Source organism: Syngnathoides biaculeatus, chromosome 3, assembly GCF_019802595.1.
Source record: "Syngnathoides biaculeatus isolate LvHL_M chromosome 3, ASM1980259v1, whole genome shotgun sequence".
In the NCBI taxonomy this organism is placed as follows: domain Eukaryota; kingdom Metazoa; phylum Chordata; class Actinopteri; order Syngnathiformes; family Syngnathidae; genus Syngnathoides; species Syngnathoides biaculeatus.
Genome location: NC_084642.1, coordinates 38,640,833 through 38,658,254, shown reverse-complemented (window position 1 = coordinate 38,658,254; position 17,422 = coordinate 38,640,833). Strand labels below are relative to the sequence as shown.

At 44.2% G+C, this 17,422-nt stretch overlaps 1 protein-coding gene across 4 annotated transcripts in view; it reads left to right on the top strand.

Moving 5' to 3' along the window:
• adamtsl5 (ADAMTS like 5) overlaps positions 1-17,422 on the top strand; it is a 79,894-nt gene that overhangs the window by 27,152 nt on the left and 35,320 nt on the right. For 3 of the 4 annotated variants that reach the window (XM_061815752.1, XM_061815753.1, XM_061815751.1), the window contains 3 exons: positions 815-875; positions 1,517-1,622; positions 7,785-7,912. In XM_061815752.1, the coding sequence (XP_061671736.1) occupies positions 815-875; positions 1,517-1,622; positions 7,785-7,912 (295 nt within the window). The remainder of the gene's footprint in view (positions 1-814; positions 876-1,516; positions 1,623-7,784; positions 7,913-17,422) is intronic. The other variant, XM_061815754.1, reaches the window with a different exon arrangement.

The following is a 17,422-nucleotide window of genomic DNA, read 5'->3' as shown; positions in this document are numbered from 1 at the left end:
CATTATTATTATTTTTTTTAATGAACTGCATCTGCTTTTCTGTGTGATTTTTCAAAGTGACTACCTTGTGACAGCAAAGTTTAGCCCCTTTTGGAAAATCCAGGTCAATGTTAGCATGGAGTGAGATGAAGTGAAGATTTGAAGCTGTGAAATACGCTAGACGTCTGACACAAAGCTTGCTATTGTGCTCAACATAAAAAATAAAAACAAAAAGCTCTGGTAAAAATGTCCCATGTTCATGCACATATTTTCATTTAACTGTGCATTTTTTCTTGGCATTTTAAAAGCAAAACTGACAAATTATTTTCATCAAAGATCACCATCTGACTGGGAAATTTTGAGCTATTTCATTCTTTGTGAAAGCCAGTTTTGCAAACCATGTTAACCTTTCCTGCTGTAGTCCTGTGACTGTGGTCGGGAGATGTCTCCGTGCCGAGGTCATTACTGGTCGGGGAAACTCCTGCTCTCGTTTCACAGCTGAGCTGGGTGGCAAGAACAGTGAAGCCACTCTTCCCAGTTTGCCATCACGCTTTTTTTCCCCTCCCTACCCTCTTGCCATACACACTGTGGAGTCTAGCCTCACTTATCCATCAATCCAAATGCACACCGAGCACACATAAACAAAACTTTGATATGCTTTTGTGCCTTCACGAGAGCCGCAGGTTGGCCACCCCTGCTTTCATGGAAACTTAGAACATGATGACAAAATTATTGTATTTTTAAATGAGATGTGTATAATTCATTTAAATTAAAAAAAAAATCTCCATCCAACAGTTATTACGGAATGTCCCATTGGTGTCTTTGTGTGTGGCAGAAACCCAGTGGGAGGACCATGTGGAGGTGATCCCGGACAATACAAGATCTGCAACACTAAGGTCATTCATTCACCATAAAGATTTCCACACTGTACAAAGTTGATTTGCAATTTTTAATTCCTTTTTTGGACAACGGATGATGTTTTCTCTTGGGTTTGAGCATGTAGGGGTGTTTGCTGAGCCCTGACAGGGTGTGAACTGGAATTTCAGATATATTAAGCTTTGTCTTCGCTGCTCCAGTCTGAGCTTGAGGTTTCATGCTGTCGTGACACAGTCAGGTGTCAGAGTTGTTACTGTGTTACATCCATGAGGGATTGTGAAGGGGTGTGTTTGCACAGGCAATCACCACGGCCCATACCTGCATGTAGACAATCTCACAGATGAGTTGAAGCTTGTTTCAGGATGACTGTGAGTGCATGTTACACTTAGTATTCAGTGATTCAGTTCAAAGCTTTGGTATACAGCCACAATTCCCAGACCTGTGCTCTGCACTTGGACGGGAACATAAATGTTTTTTTGGGGAAGCAATCTGTCCAGCTACATATTGGAGTATTTGTAATTCAGTGCCTGAAGGCCTCATTTGCAAGTTAGTTTAATCGTAGGAGTTTTATTACCATTAGCCTGGGTTGGTAATAAACATCATAATTCAGCATTGCAGTATAATAGAACTGTATCCTTAATGCCCATGCACTTCTCTGCAGGAGTGCCCTCCTGGCTCACAAGATTTCCGAGAGATGCAGTGTGCTGCTTTCAATGACAGACAGCTGGTCACAGGAAACTCCTTCAAATGGACTACTTTTTATGGAGGTTTGTGAGACAACTCACATTACAGTTTTTCGATATCTGTCATTGTTGAAGTTAGTGAAAGCAAGCAAGGCGAGCCAAAAAATATCAAGCACCCAAGTGCAGGAAGACAAAGCAGGAGTGCCGGAGTCTCAAAATATTTAATTTTCAATAAAAGGCAAAGAAACAAAGTAAAGAAAAACTGAAATAAACCTACAACTGGAAATGAAACATAACTAGTGATATGAATGACATGACACTGACACGAACAAACAATGGACTAACAAGAATGGAAAGTAACCAAGGAGCTAAATACACAGATTGACGAGACAACAAAGCACACCTGGGCAAGACGAGTGGCTGAAGGCAGTTGATTGGTCCATACAAGGTAGTAAGTTTACGAGAACAGGTGGACACAGCTAACAGAATGAGCATGCAAGACATGTATAATATGGAACACAGCATGTAAAAACTCAATAAACCAGACCATGACAGTTCCCCATCAAGGAAAGATTCCAAATGTTTTACACACACACACACACACACACACACACACACACACACACACACCACACACACACACACACACACACACACACACACACACACACACACACACACACTCACACACATGCTCACCCACACACGCACGCACATGCACACACATGCTCACCCACGCACGCACACGCAAACACACACACAAAAAGTCACAAAACCAGGGGTGGGCAGAAAGGGGCTTGGACGAGGGCATAGAGGCATTTATCAGGGTCAATCTGGTGGACTTCCAGGCCACCCAAAGTAAGGTGCTTGACCAAGCAGTTCAGGAGATTAGGTCGGACACAGGGCACCAGGCTCTTCACGAGGCCATTCAGGCAGACATCCATGATGACAAAGCCAACGTGGGCCAGGCAATAGGGTTGGGTGGAGGTTGCTGGACCAAGATTGTGCGCCCCCAGAGCAAGGTCAGGTGGTGGCTGCTGGTCATATTACAAGGTTGGGTGGCGGTAGCGATGGGTAAAGTGATGCGTAGCTTCATAGGTTGTGTTGAGTAAAAGTGCGTATGGAAAATGAAGCCTCACTTTGAGGCGTGTGTCAGTAATAAATAGTCATGTGACCAGGGGAATACGAAATCTCATTTGGGGCAATGTGTCAAGAAGGAAAAGTCACGTGACCAGGGGAAAATGAGGTTTTGTATAGGGCCGTGTGTGTCGAGGGAGAAAGCTGGGGAAATTGCATTAAAGTGACAGGATAGACTAAATCCCATAACACTTAAGAAAGCTGTTTTCTTCAACAAAAACCTATAAGATGTGACAGTGGTTCACAAACCATCTTTATTGTGAACCTATATGCACATAAGCATTTATGTGTTGTGAGAAAATATTACATTGGTGATACTTCAGGATATCCTTGAAAGTGATAAATCCTCTCGAGGGACTTGTTTTCGAGAAGAAGCAGGAAGTGACGTGAAGGACAGACCCGCCCTCAAGTGGACTCTTTTGTTTCCATTAGTCTTACCTCCAGGAAGGTAGCACATTGTTCGTTTCCTGTTAGCCAAAATGCCGGCTCGTGGCATTTCTGGACATTGGATGGATTTACCCTTCATAAGTTTGCAAGAGACCCGGTTCGTCGTGAAAAATGGATTGTACAGGTGCCGAGGACGAGAGCTTCGTGGGTTCCAAATGACAGGTAGGTGTGTTTGCAGCTACTAAAAAAAAAAAAATAGTTTGGGGCGGACCATGTAATCTGTATCTCACAATGTAGCAAAAAATCAGCGTACAAAATAGACGCCAGAGAAGCGCACGGGCTACCGGACAGTGGCAGCTCTGAAAAACGCTGTCACAATGCAGCACTCAGCCACGTGCGACGACAATGCTTTAAAGCGGCCCGGCTCGATGGTGTTGTTCATCGCATACTGCGGCGCCTATGAACAACCCCCTAAAGCAGCACGGCTCGGGTCTGCCTCGCTCAGCCGAGTTTGGCGACAACGCAGTTAAGCGCCCCGGCTCGACGGTGTTGTTCATCACGTACTGTGGCGGCTATGAACAACCCCCTAAAGGAGCATGGCTCGGCTCTACCTCACTCAGTCGCCTGCAACAAGTTCTTAGTTCTTTAAGTATGGTTAGCAAGTTAGCCATACCTCTGTCTCTTTGTAGCATTAGCTCCTCTGGCTCTGAATGACTAGCATTCGCTACATCGTCATGGATGGGTTCTATTTAAAAAGACTAAATTGTGCAGATCAGGGAGCAGTGATTGCTGCAAGAATCCTTCACGCTCAACAAAGCTCATTCCACACTAAATTGAGACAACTAACGTATATGTTCAAGGAAACAACCAAGGGCAATGTTCATGTTCAACAGCAAGGGAACCCCTAATGATTTTCAAAGGAGGACAGGAATAACAATTCCCACTTTGACAATTCAAAGGAAAACATGTTACAGATGTTGCTCAATTTAGGACATTGCCAATTGCAGCAGTCTTGCAGAGTGCAAAAAGGGGGCACACTGTCCATGAGTTTGTCTGGAAAGCATAAATGTCAGTGAGACTGCAGCTGTCCAAAAAGTGATTTGCTACAGATCATTGCAAGTCAAAACTAGTAGGCATTCAAACTGTTTTCCCCTCTGGCAATTATGTCATTAAATTGATCAGCGAACCTACTATTTTCTGCCTTGTGCCATCATGAGGAGTCTCACTCACAACCTGTTGGTCCAATCAGTATTAGTATTAGTAATATATTTTGTAGACTATCGCAGGATTCGTCACTTATAACTAAATATTTTTTATTAAACCAAACTCTGTTTGGGACTTCTGTCTCACATTAAAGTAAACATGTCTGTTTTTTAAACAACTTGACTATATATTTGATCTTTATATCATTTAATATTTTGCAAGGACTTTGTACATCTCGGGCCTTTCTTGTTTTGACCTCGGAGTTTCAATGAAATTAAAATTGTGAGGAACTATTCTGATGATGCCAACTGCCAAGGGATTAATTGTAGACTGTAGAGCTTCCAGAATGTAGTGCGCCATTTGCACAATGGTCACTGATTATTACTATATTGGCTCTTTCAAACTGCTCTAAATTTGCAAGCAGACTCAGCATCATTTGCACAAGTGTAAAAAAAAACAAAACAAAAAGTACCAGCATACTGATCCACTTTCATTGCTGAGTGACTCTCCAAACTTTTTTTTTTTTTTACATTTCTCCATCTCCAAAGTATTTTCTATCAGGGTCATCATACTAAAGGTCTGTGGCGCTAGTTTGTAAACTAAATCCCCAGTGCTCATCGGTACCCTCCTCTCCTTCTGTTCTGATTATAGTATATTTTACCCATCCATCCATTTTTTACCTATTCTCTGGGTCAGTTCGTGGGTGAATAGCTTCAGCAGGGATACCCAGACTTCCCTTTCTCCAGCCATCACCTCCAGCTCCTCTGGAGGGATTCCGAGGTATTCCCAAGATAGCCGAGAGACAGTCCCTCCAACGTGTTCCTGGGTTGTCCCCGGTGTCTCTTTCTGGTGGGATATGCCAGGAACTCCTCACCAGGGAGGCATCGAGCAGGCATCCAGAGCTGATGCCCCAGCCACCTCATCGGGCTCCTCTGCGGAGGAGCAGCGGCCTGACACTGAACGCCTCCCGGATGAACGAGCTTCTCACCCTATCTCCAAGAGAGAGCCCGGACACCCCTGCGGGGGAAACTCATTTCAGCTGATTTTATCCAGGATCTTGTTCCTATAGCTCGTGCCCATAGGTGAGGGTACGAACGTAGATCAACTGGTAAATTGTATGGTATATTTTATTTTCTGGTTGAATGTTATTGAAGTGGTTTTACAGATGTTTGCTTTGTCCCTTTTTATGGAGCGCACTGTCAATTTATTCACTCCATAATGACGAGCCGCAAAAGCGTAACTTCTGCCATCCTTGTTGATATCCAAAAGTTTTACTTTTTTGTTGATCATCATCATCTTCCTCTTCCTCTTGGTCGCTTCTGCGGAAGCTTTCGCTTCACCACCTGCTAGGGGGGCCATAGGGGTCGGGTGCAATGTGAGCTGGGCAGTAGCCAAAGGCAGGGACCTTGGCAATCCGAACCCTGGCTACAGAAACTAGCTCTAGGGACATGGAATATCACCTCTCTGGCAGGGAAAGACCACAAGCTGGTGCGTGAGTTCGAGAAATTCCGACAAGATATAGTTTGACACGCCTCTCCACACCGCTTGTGCTCTGGTACCAGTCCTCTTGAGAAGGGTTGGACTCTGTTCCACTCTGGAGTTTCCTACGGTGAGAGCAGCCAAGCAGGTGTGGGTATACTTATTGCAGTCCATAACAAACACCATGTTCAGGCATAACGGTGTCCACATGTGCACTTGGCAGCAGGAAACCCGAGGTCACAGTTTGTTGTTCGACTTTGTGGTCGTGTCATCGAACTTGCGGCTGCATGTCTTGGACACTTGGTTGAAAAGAGGGGCGGAGCTGTCAACTAATCACCACATGGTGGTGTGTTGGCTCCGATGGTGGGGGAAGATGCCAGTCTGATGTGGCGGAGCCAAATGCATTATGAGAGTCTGTCTGCCAAATTCCCCTGTCAGAAAGAATTTCAACTCCCACCTCTGATCAAGCTTTGCACATGTTCCAGGGGAGGTGGGGGACATTGAGTCAGAGTGGACGATGTTCCACACCTCCATTCCTGAACTGATTGACCGGATCTGTGGATGCAAGGTGCCTGTTGTGGCGACAACCCCCAAACACGTTGGTGGTCACCAACAGTGAGGGATGCCGTGATGCTGTAGAACACGTCCTATCGGGCATTTCTGGCCTGTGGAACTCCCAGGGCAGCTGATAGTTACTGACTGGCCAAGCAGAATGCAGCTTCGGCGGTCGTTGATGCACAAACCTGGGAGTGGTAGGAGTTTGGTGAGGCCATGGAGAACGACTTCATGACAGCTTCATGGACATGCTCTCTCATTGTCTGGCGTCTCAGGAGGGGGAAGCAGTGCACCGTCAACATTGTGTATAGTGAGGATGGCGCACTGCTGACCTCAACTTGGGTCGTTGTGAGTCGGTGAGGAGAACACCACCTCGAAGACCTCCTCAAATGCATCGATACGCCTTTCCATGAGGAAGCTGAGTCTGGTTTCTCTGAGGCAGGCTCTTCTATCTCTGGGGTTGAGGTCACTGAAGTGGTTAAAATGCTCCTTGGTGGCAAAGGCCATGGGGTGGATGAGAGTCGCCTGATGTTCTTAATGGCTCTGGATGTTGTGGGGCTGTCCTGTTTGACACTCACCTCTGCAACATATTGCGTGGACATCGAGGACTGTGCCTCTGTATTGGCAGACAGGGGTGGTGGTCCCCCTTTTTCAGAACTACAGGGGGATCACACTCCTCAGCCTCCCTAGGTCTATTCAGGGGTTCTGGAGAGGAGGGTCCCAACCAATCTACATGTGTTTTGTGGACTTGGAGACCTCGCTGAACTCACTCACCTTTACCAAATTTGTTGTGAGTCACAGTGGGTTTCTGATTTAACAGGAGGGGCAATTACCTTTTTCACAGTCGGTCAGAAAGATTTGGATCGGACACAGCATATCTAGTCGGTCTGCTTCAGCTGCATCCCACGGTGTGTGGGTCAGCTCAAGTGAACAAGAGGAATTATACCATGGTTCTTACTGTTTTATATACTAAACATTTCTGAATATAGCAGCAATATTTTTTCAGTTCTTGATCCAAATTAGAAATGTGACTTCTTGCTAAATACCACCCTAAATGACATATTGTACATAAAGTTTGTAGATGCAAACTAATTCTAAAGAACACAATGACCTGAATTTATTCCAGCAGACAACAAGAAGGCAAAATGTAGACTTTCTTTATTATTGGTAAAACATCTTCCAGTATTTTATTCTGACATTCTACAGCTTAAAACGATAATTTTTCTTCTTCTTCTTCTTTCCTTTCGGCTTGTCCAGTGAATGTTTGCCGTAGCGTGTCATATTTGTCCATTTAAGCCTATCTCCTACATCTTACTTTCTTCTACCAACATCCCTTAAATCTTTCCTCACAACATCCATCAACTTTGTCTTTGGTCTTCCTCTCACTGTTTTGGCTGGCAGTTCCATCCTCATCACCCTTCTACTCACTCTCTCACCTTTGGACGTGAAACCAACAAGCTAATGACTGAACATATTCCCTACCAGGCTCCAACCCCTGTGAGCTCAGCTGCCTTGCCTTGGGTCATAACTTCTACTACAACTTTGGTCGTGTGCTTGATGGCACTGCCTGTGACAAAGTACCTGGTGCTGTGTGTGTCAACGGACGATGTCTGGTGAGAACAAACCTAATTTGTCTGTAACATGCAATATGCTTAGCAAAGGAAACCCTTTTAAGTTTGTGCAGTATAAAGCTGATAGAGTTATTTTAACTAATCCAAGTCCACACATCCCTCATTTGACCTCTCTATGGCAAAATCTTTTTTTTCTTTCAGCTTGTCCCATTAGGGGTCGCTACAGCGTATATTCTTTTTCCATCTAAGCCTATCGAGTATATTGGGAGAATTTACTCACTCTCTCGCCTCTGGAAATGTCCAAACCATCGAAGTCTGCTCTCTCGAACCTTGTCTCCAAAACATCCGACTTTGGCTGTCCCTCTAATGAGCTAATTTCTAATCCTATCAAACCTGCTCGCTCCTCTTAATTTCTGTTCCCTCCAGGTTTGCTTCCTGTTTTTTCTTCAGTGCTACCGTCTCTAATCTGTACATCATGGACGGACTCACCACTGTTTTGTAAACTTTCCCCTTCATCCTAGCAGAGACTGTTCTGTCACATAGAACACCAGACACCTTCCGTCAACTGTTCCATCCCCTCTTGGACCCGTTTCTTCACTTCCTTACCCCACTCACCATTGCTCTGTATTGTTGACCCCAAGTATTTGAAGTCGTCCACCCTTGCTATCTCTTCTCCCTGGAAATTCACTCTTCCTCGTCTGCCCCTGTCATTCACGCACATAAATATTCTGTTTTACTTCGACTAATCTTCATTCCTCTCCTTTCCACTGTGTACCTCCATCTTGCTAATTGTTCATCCACCTGCTTCTCTGTACTTTTCCACGAGCATCCTCAATGCAAATAATGCATCTGTGGTAACTCTTTCTAGGCATGAAACCATACTGTTTCTCGCAGGTAGTTACTTCTGTCCCGAGTCTAGCCTCCACTACTGTTTCCCATAACTTCATTGTGTGGCTCATCATCTTTATTCCTCTGTAGTTCCACAGTTCTGAACATTGGCTTTGTTCTTAAAAATGGGAACTGGCACACATTTCCTACATTCTTCTGGCATCTTCACTCCTGCTAGTATTCTATTGAATAAGTTGGTCAAAAACTCCACAGCCACCTCTCTAAATTGCTTCCATACCTCCACTGGTATGTCATCGGGACCAACTGTCTTTCCATTTTTCATTCTGTTCAGTGCCGTTCTAACTTCTCCCTTACTAATCATTGCCACTTCCCGGTCATTCACACTTGCCTCTTCTACTTTACCTTCTCTCCCATTTTCTTCATTCATTAACTTCTCAAAGTACTCTTTCCATCTACTTAGCACACTACTGGGACCAGTCAACACATTTCCATCAGAGCTGTGGGAATTATAGAGGAATCAAGTTGATGAGCCACACAATGAAGTTATGGGAAAGAGTAGTGGAGGCTAGACCCACGACAGACGTAAGTATCTGCGAGCAACAGTATGGTTTCATGATTAGAAAGAGTACCACAGATGCATTATTTGCCTTGAGGATGCTCGTGGAAAAGTACAGAGAAGGTCAGAAGGAGCTACATTGTGTCTTTGTGGCTCTCGAGAAATATGTTAGAACAGTACAGGACATGTATGAGGGCAGCAGAACAATGGTGAGGAAGAATTTAAGGTGGAGGTGAGACTGCATCAGGGATCAGCTCTGAGCCCCTTCCTGTTTGGGGTGGGAATGGATAGGCTGACAGATGAGGTTAGACTGGAATCCCCTTGGACCATGATGTTTTCAGATGATATTGTGATATGCAGTGAAAGCAGGGAGCAGGTGGAGGAACAATTAGAAAGATGGAGACATGCACTGGAAAGAGAGGAATGATGATTAGCCAAAGTAAAACAGAATATATGTGCGTGAATGAGAGGGGTGGAGGGAGAAGAATGAGGCTACAGAGAGAAGAGATACCACGGGTGGACAACTTCAAATATTTAGGATCAACAATCCAGAGCAATGGTGAGTGTAGAAAGGAAGTAAAGAAACGGGTCCACACAGGTTGGAACAGCTGGCAGAAGGTGTCTGGTGTGTTATCTGACAGAAGAGTCTCTGCTAGGATGAAGAGCTAAGTTGATAAAACAGTGGTGAGGCCGGCATTGATGTACGGATTACAGACGGTGGCACTGAAGAAACAACAGGGAGCAGAACTGGAGGTAGCAGAAATTAAGATGTTGAGGTTCTCGCTCGGAGTTAGCATGTTGGATAGGATTAGAAATGAGCTGATGAGAGGGACAGCCAAAGTTGGATGTTTTGGAGAAAAGAGAGCAGACTTCGATGGTTTGGACATGTTCAGAGGCGAGAGAGTGAGTATATTGGTAGAAGGGTGCTGAGGATGGAGCTGCCAGGCAAAAGAGCGAGAGGCAGACCAAAGAGATGTGGATGTGGTGAGGGAAGACATGAGGGCCGTTGGGGTTAGAGAGGAAGATGCACGAGATAGGCGAAGATGGAAAAAGATAGAGTTAGGGTTAGGGTTGCTGTTGACGCTGTGGTGACCCCTAATGGGACAACCCGAAAAGAAGAAGATCCTTAATCACCTTTACTTGCTGCACATCCTTCCCATCTCTATCCCTCTGTCTGGTCAACCTGTAGATATCCTTTTCTCGTTCTTTGGTATCCAACCTGGAGTACATGTCGTCATATACCACTTGTTTAGCCTTCGCCACCTGTACCTTTTCCATACGACGCATCTCAATGTATTCCTTACGCCTCTCATCAGTCCTCTCCATGTCCCAGTTCTTCTTTGCTAATCTCTTTCCTTGGATGACTTCCTGTATTTTGGGGTTCCACCTCCAAGTCTCCTTCTCCCCTTTCCTATCAGAAGACACCCCAAGTACTCTCCTACCTGCCTCTCTAAATACCTTGGGAGTAATAATTGAGTCTTCTGGGATCTCTTCCTGACCATCTGGAGCCTTTCTCACCTTTTTCCGAAAGGCCACACAACATTCTTCCTTTCACAACTCCACCACCTGATTCTCTCCTCTACCTTTATCTTCTTAAACTTCCTACCCACTACCAGAGTCATCCTACACACCACCATCCTATTCTCTTGAGCCACACACTCCCCACCACTGGTGTACACTCAGTAACCTCCTTCAGATTACATTGTCTGCACAAAATATAATTCACCTGCGTCCTCCTACCTCCACTCTTGTAGGTCACTCTATGTTCCTGTCTCTTCTGGAAATAAATTTTCACCACTGCCAATTCCATCCTTTATGTGAAGTCCACCACCTTCTGTCCCTCAGACTTTCCTTTCCCGTACTTACCCATCACTTCTTCATCGCCCCAATTTCCTTCGCTAACATATCCAATGAAATCTGTACCAATCACAACTCTCTGTCTGGGATGCTTAGGACTATTTCGTCTACGTTCTTCTAGAATTTCTCTTTCAATTCGAGGTCACATCCTACCTGTGGGGCATAGCCGCTCACCACATTATACATATCACCCTCAATTTCAGGTTTCATCATCATCATCACTCGATCTGATACTCTTTTCACCTCAAAGACATTCTTAGCCAGTTCTTCCTTTAAAATAAACCCTACTCCATTTCTCTTACCATCTACTCCATGATAAAATAATTTAAACCCTGCACCTAAACTGCTACCCTTACTACCTCTCCACCTGCTCTGTTGGATGCACAATATATCAACCTTTCTACTAATCATCATGTCAACTAACTCCTGAGCTTTTCCTGTCATAGTCCCAACTTTCAAAGTCCTTACACACAGCTGTGTGGTCTGTGCATTGCTCTTTTTCTTCTGTCGAATAAGCCGCTTTCCTCCTCTTTTTTGTCTTCGACCTACATTATCTGAATTTCTACCTTCGGCTTGCAGATTAACATTTCTGGGGCAGGGCGTAGGAAGCCTGGGCCTCGACCTAACTGTTATGGAATTTGTATGATGAATGTTCATATATGTATGCCACAGTTTTACACCAGATGCCCTTCCTGACGCAACCCTCTCCATTTATCCGGGCTTGGGACCCGCCGACAGGTAGCACAATATTGTGCTGGCCAATGGGCTGCAGATAGTCAAAAAGAATAAGCAAGCAAATAAACAAAGCCCGCACATAGGATACACAATTCACATTCTACGTAGTCCATGTTAAAGTTAAGGTCAAATGAAGGCAATCACACAGTGAAACACAGTCAGCACTTAAGGTACACAAACCACATACTACCTGTGTGAAAATATAAAGAATATGGTGATTTAAAGGATATGTGGACGTACGGAATTCAAACACAATGGCCCTCACTCTAGTAGTTGAAGGTTGAGTCCACATTCGATGTCTGGTCCTCGTTGTACACTCTCCATAGGTCATGTTGTTAGTGCACTAGGCTAACTTAGGCCAAGGAGCTTCAACGCAAAATGGTACGGTACCAATTTGGGTACTAAGATGTACTAAGATAAGACTTGTTAAATTTTCTATAAGTCCTCACGGCCCTCATCATACAAGTTATGAAGTTACTCACATTCAATGTTTCTTCAACATCCACGAATTGATCACAAACGCATCTCATTGTTAGCAAGCCAAGCTCAGGAATACGAGGCCGATAAACAAGTTAAGATGACATTTTCACTCACCCAACTTCTTATGAGTAGCCACGGTCCTCATTGTATTCGATATGTAAGTTTTGTAGGAGATGTAGATACTAGTGTTTGATGTTTTCCTCCTCAGTAAATATTGGAAAACAGAAGCATTTTGTTGTTAGTGGTCTAAGCGAGGCTAATTTAGGCCGAGCAGCTTCAACACGAAGGATGGACTCCAATTTGGGTACTAAGATTGCACAGATGGTGATTTTAATCCACTTAAGTCGTCGCCAAGACTGTCCCACATCAAGTATTCACAACATTCGGTCCAAATTCAGCAAGATTTATTGAATTACGGTCGGGCTGGCAAGACCCTCCTGTATAAACTGTTACCAGTTAGAACTTGAAATAAAGCCTCTATGGCAAAATACGGACAACAATAAACAAATAGCCTTCCCTCAGTATTTTGTAATTTTATTTGAAAAAAGAGTATTGCATCCCTATGGGGCACAAACCAGTGCAATCTGTCGGTCGGTCCCAATCTCAGATAAATGGAGCGCATTGCGCCAAGAAGGGCATCCAGCGTAAAACTTTGCCGAACAAATATGAGCATTCATCTAAAGAATACCAGACCAGATCGGTCGTGGCCAACACACCCCTCGTCATTTGTTAACCTGCAGGGCAATGGTGGAAATTCAGCTACTGTGGTTCGAAGAAAAAGAAGATGAGAAAGCGGATTTGTCGGCAGAAGAAGACGAAGAATGCACAGATCCTACAACTGAGTGTAGGGCCTAAATGTTGGGAGTATGACAAGAAAAGCTCAGGAGTTGGTTGACATGATAGATAGGTAGTCAGGGTAGAAGTTTAGGGGCAAGGTTTAAATTATTTGACCATGGAGCAGATGGGAAGAGAAATTCAGTAGGGGTTATCTTAAAGGAAGAGCTGGTTAAGAATGTTTTGGAGGTGAAAAGATAATCAGAGAAATAGATCGAGTGATGCGGCTGAAACTTGAAATTGAGGGTGTTATGTATAATGTGATGAGCGGCTATGCCCCACAGGTAGGATGTGGCCTAGAGTTGAAAGAGAAATTCTGGAAATAACTAGATGAAGTAGTTCTTAGCATCCAAGACACAGAGAGAGTTGTGATTGGTGCAGATTCTAATGAACATGTTGGTGAAGGAAACAGGGTAGATGAAGAAGTGATGAGGTAACTACGGCATCCAGGAAAGGAACTTTCCCATGTGGTAGAAGCTGAGAAAGGAAGAATGTTGTGCGGCCTTTCAGAAAGGTGAGACAGGCTCTCAATGGACAGGAGGGGGTCCCGGAAGACTGGACTACTACAGCCAAGGTGATCGGACAGACAGGCAGGAGAGGACTTGGTGTGTCTTCTGGTAGGAAAGGGGAGAAGGAGACTTGATGGTGGAATACCAGAATACATGAAGTCATACTAAGAAAGAGATTGGTGTCGAAGAAGTAAGAGACTGAGGGGACTGAGGAGAGGTGAAAGGAATTCATTGAGATGTGACGTAGGGCAAAGATAGAGGTGGTGAAGGCTAAACAAGAGGCTTTTGACGGCATGTACACCAGAAAGACAATTAGTACTGATGACATACCTGTGGTAGTATGAAAGCAATTTGGAGGGGTTGCTGTGGTGTTTTTGACCAACTTATTCAACAGAATACTAGCAGGGGATTAGATGCCTGAAGAATGGAGGAAAAGTGTGCTAGTTCCCATTTTCAAGAAGAAGGGTGATTTGCAGAGCTCTGAGAACTATAGAGGAATAAAGTTTTTGAGCCACACAATGAAGTTCTGGAAAAGGCAAGACTAAGGATGCATTTTTTGCCTTGAGGATGCTAGTGGAAAAGTACAGAGAAGGTCAGAAGGAGCTACATTGCATTTTTGTGGATATCGGGAAATCCTACGACAGAGAACCAAGAGAGGAAAGCCATCTCCTATGTCAGGGTACCATAGGGACATAAAGACGAAATAACCTGCAGATGCTGAAGGAGACTTCAGGTCTTTAGTTGTGATCACGATGCAAACCACATGGCAAACGCAGCCCTGTGGGGGTACAAGCCAGTGCAATCTATAGGCCTGTCCCAAGCCTGGATAAATGCAGAGGGTTGCGTCAGGAAGGGCATCTGGCGTAAAACTCTGTCAAACAAATATGAGCATTCATCTAAAGAATACCATACCAGATCGGTCATGGCCCAGGTTAACAATGCCCGCCCCCGGCACTGTTATCTTGCAGAGTGTCGGTGGAAATACAGCTACTGTGGGTTGAAGACAAAGAAGAGGAGGAAACCGGATTCATCGGCAGAAGAAGAAGAGCAATGCACAGAGCCTACAACTGAGTGTAGGGAATGTTGGGACTATGACAGGAAACGCTCAGTAGTTGGTTGACATGATGATTTGGAGAAAGGTTGATGTATTGTGCATCCAAGAGAGCAGGTGGAGAGGTAGTCAGGCTCAGAGTTTAGGGGCAGGGTTTAAATTATTTTACCATGGAGTAGATGGGAAGAGAAATGGAGTAGGGGTTATTTTAAAAGAAGAGCTGGCTCAGAATATCTTGGGAGGGAAAAGAGTATCAGATTGAGTGATGAGGCTATAATTTGAAATTGAGGGTGTTATTTATCAAGTGATTAGGGGCTATGCCCACTGGTAGGATGTGACTTAGAGTTAAAAAAGAAATTCTGGAAGGAACTAGATGAAGTAGTTGTGAGTGAACAGCTAAGACAGAGAGAGTTGTCATTGGTGCAGATTGTAATGGAAATGTTGGTGAAGGAAACAGAGCCGATGAAGAAGTGAGAGGTAAGTATGACATCCAGGAAAGGAACTTTGAGAGATAAATGGTGGTGGACTTTGCAAAAAGGATGGAAATGGTAGTAGTGAACACTTGTTTCCAGAAGAGGCAGGAACATAGAGTCACCTACAAGAGCGGAGGTAGAAACATGCAGGTGGTTTATATTTTGTGCAGACAATGTAATCTGAAGGAGGTTACTGACTGTAAGGTAGTGGTGGGGGAGAGTATAGCTCGACTTGGCCAGACAGAGGGATAGAGATAGGACGGAGGTGAAGCAGGAAAGGGTGATTAAGGATAGTGATGGAAATGTGTTGACTGGTGCCAGTCGTGTGCTAAATAGATGGAAAGAATACTTTGAGAAGTTGATGATTGAAGAAAATGAGAGAGAAGGAAGCGTAGAAGAGGCAAGTGTGAACAACCAGGAAGTGGCAATGATTAGTAAGGAGGAAGTTAGAAAGGCACTACAAAGGATGAAAAATGGAAAGGCAGTTGGTCCTGATGACATACCTATGGAGGTATGTCTATCTGCAGCCCGAAGGGGTGCACAATTCCTGTGCATCCTGTCGGCCGGTCCCAAGCCTGGATAAATGCAGAGGGTTGCGGCAGGAAGGACATCCTGTGTAAATCTGTGCCAAACATATATGAGCGTTCATCAAATGACTTCCATAACTGATAGGTCGTGGCCCAGGCTAATTTCGCCCACCCCCGGAAATGTTAATTTGCAAGGTGTAGGTAGAAATTCAGGTAATGTGGTTCGAAGACAAAAAAGAGGAGGAAAGTGACTTAGTCAGAAGAAGAAGAGGCTTGCACAGTCCCTCCAACTGTGTGTAAGGACTTTGAATGTTGGGACTATGTGAGGATAAGCTCAGGAGTTACTTGACATGAGGAGAAAGGTTAATGTATTGTGCATCCAAGAGAGCAAGTGGAAAGGGAGCAAGGCTAGAAGCGTAGGAGCAGGGTTTGAATTCTTATACCCTGGAGTAGGTGGGAAGAGAAATGGAGTATGAGTTATTTTAAAGGAAGAGCTGGCTAAGAATGTCTTGGAGAATACCCACGCTGGCACGGGGAGAACATGCAAAATCCACACAGGGGGGTGCGGGATTAAACCCAGGTCCTCAGAACTGTGAGGCCAATGCTTTACCAGCTGACCCATCCTGCCACCTGGCTACAATTCGCTGTCTAAAATTCAACTCGCTACAATTCGCTGTCTAAAATTCACCGTCTGTGACACCAAGCAGAACACCCAGCCAATCGCAGTTACGCTTTCTTAGTCACGTGACGTCACATCCTAAGAAAGTGTAACTGGATTGGCTGGGTGTTTAGTTCTGATGTGAAGTAACCCTGCCTGGTGGCACAGACAGTGAATTTCAGACAACGAATTTTTGCGAGTTGAATTATTAACATTGAAAAGTTACACTGAAATACAACTATTGAATCACTTCAACTTCAAATCCTGTTTTCTGTGGCATTTCAAATTCAAATCCTATTTCACTTAACATTTCAAATTCAAATCATATTTAACTTCACATTTCATATTCAAATCCTATTTAACTTTACATTTCAAATTCAAATCCTCGTGGCACTAATCTACTTTCATACTTACAGCACATGGAAAAAGATGAGACACTGTGGTGACCCCTCATGGGACAAGCTGACAGAAAAAGATTTGAAAAATGATCTTAATCCGTTCCTTCCCACTTTCTTTGTCATCACATTATCCTCCCTCTCCTGTATACAGTCAGTGATGTTGACCACATTGACTGGTACAATCTTTTGCTGTGTATTCCATCTTTTGTGTTAAGGCCAGAATGCATCCTTCATGCAGAACAGTCTTCACTAACTTCAACAACCTCTTCAACTCTGTTTGGTTTCACATCAGCAGCTGCAATGTTATGGAGTGTATTTACATGTGTGCGCTTTAACGCACTGCATGAAATGTAAATAAATGGTCTTATGAGTCATCCCCTATGTCAGAGTATCAGAAGGACATAAACAGGAAGCAGCCTGCAGATGCTGAAGGAGACTTCAGTTCTTCAGTTGTGATCACTGTGCAAACCATATGACTGCATGCACATTTGTGCTGTTCTCAGTCTTAACAGTTTGAAAACACTAAGTTTACAGTTGACCAAAAGTCTTATTGGTCAGATTTACGCAATTATAAAGGCTTAGGTTGTACGGTGCATTCCATTGCTTCCTCTCAGCATTATTCAGA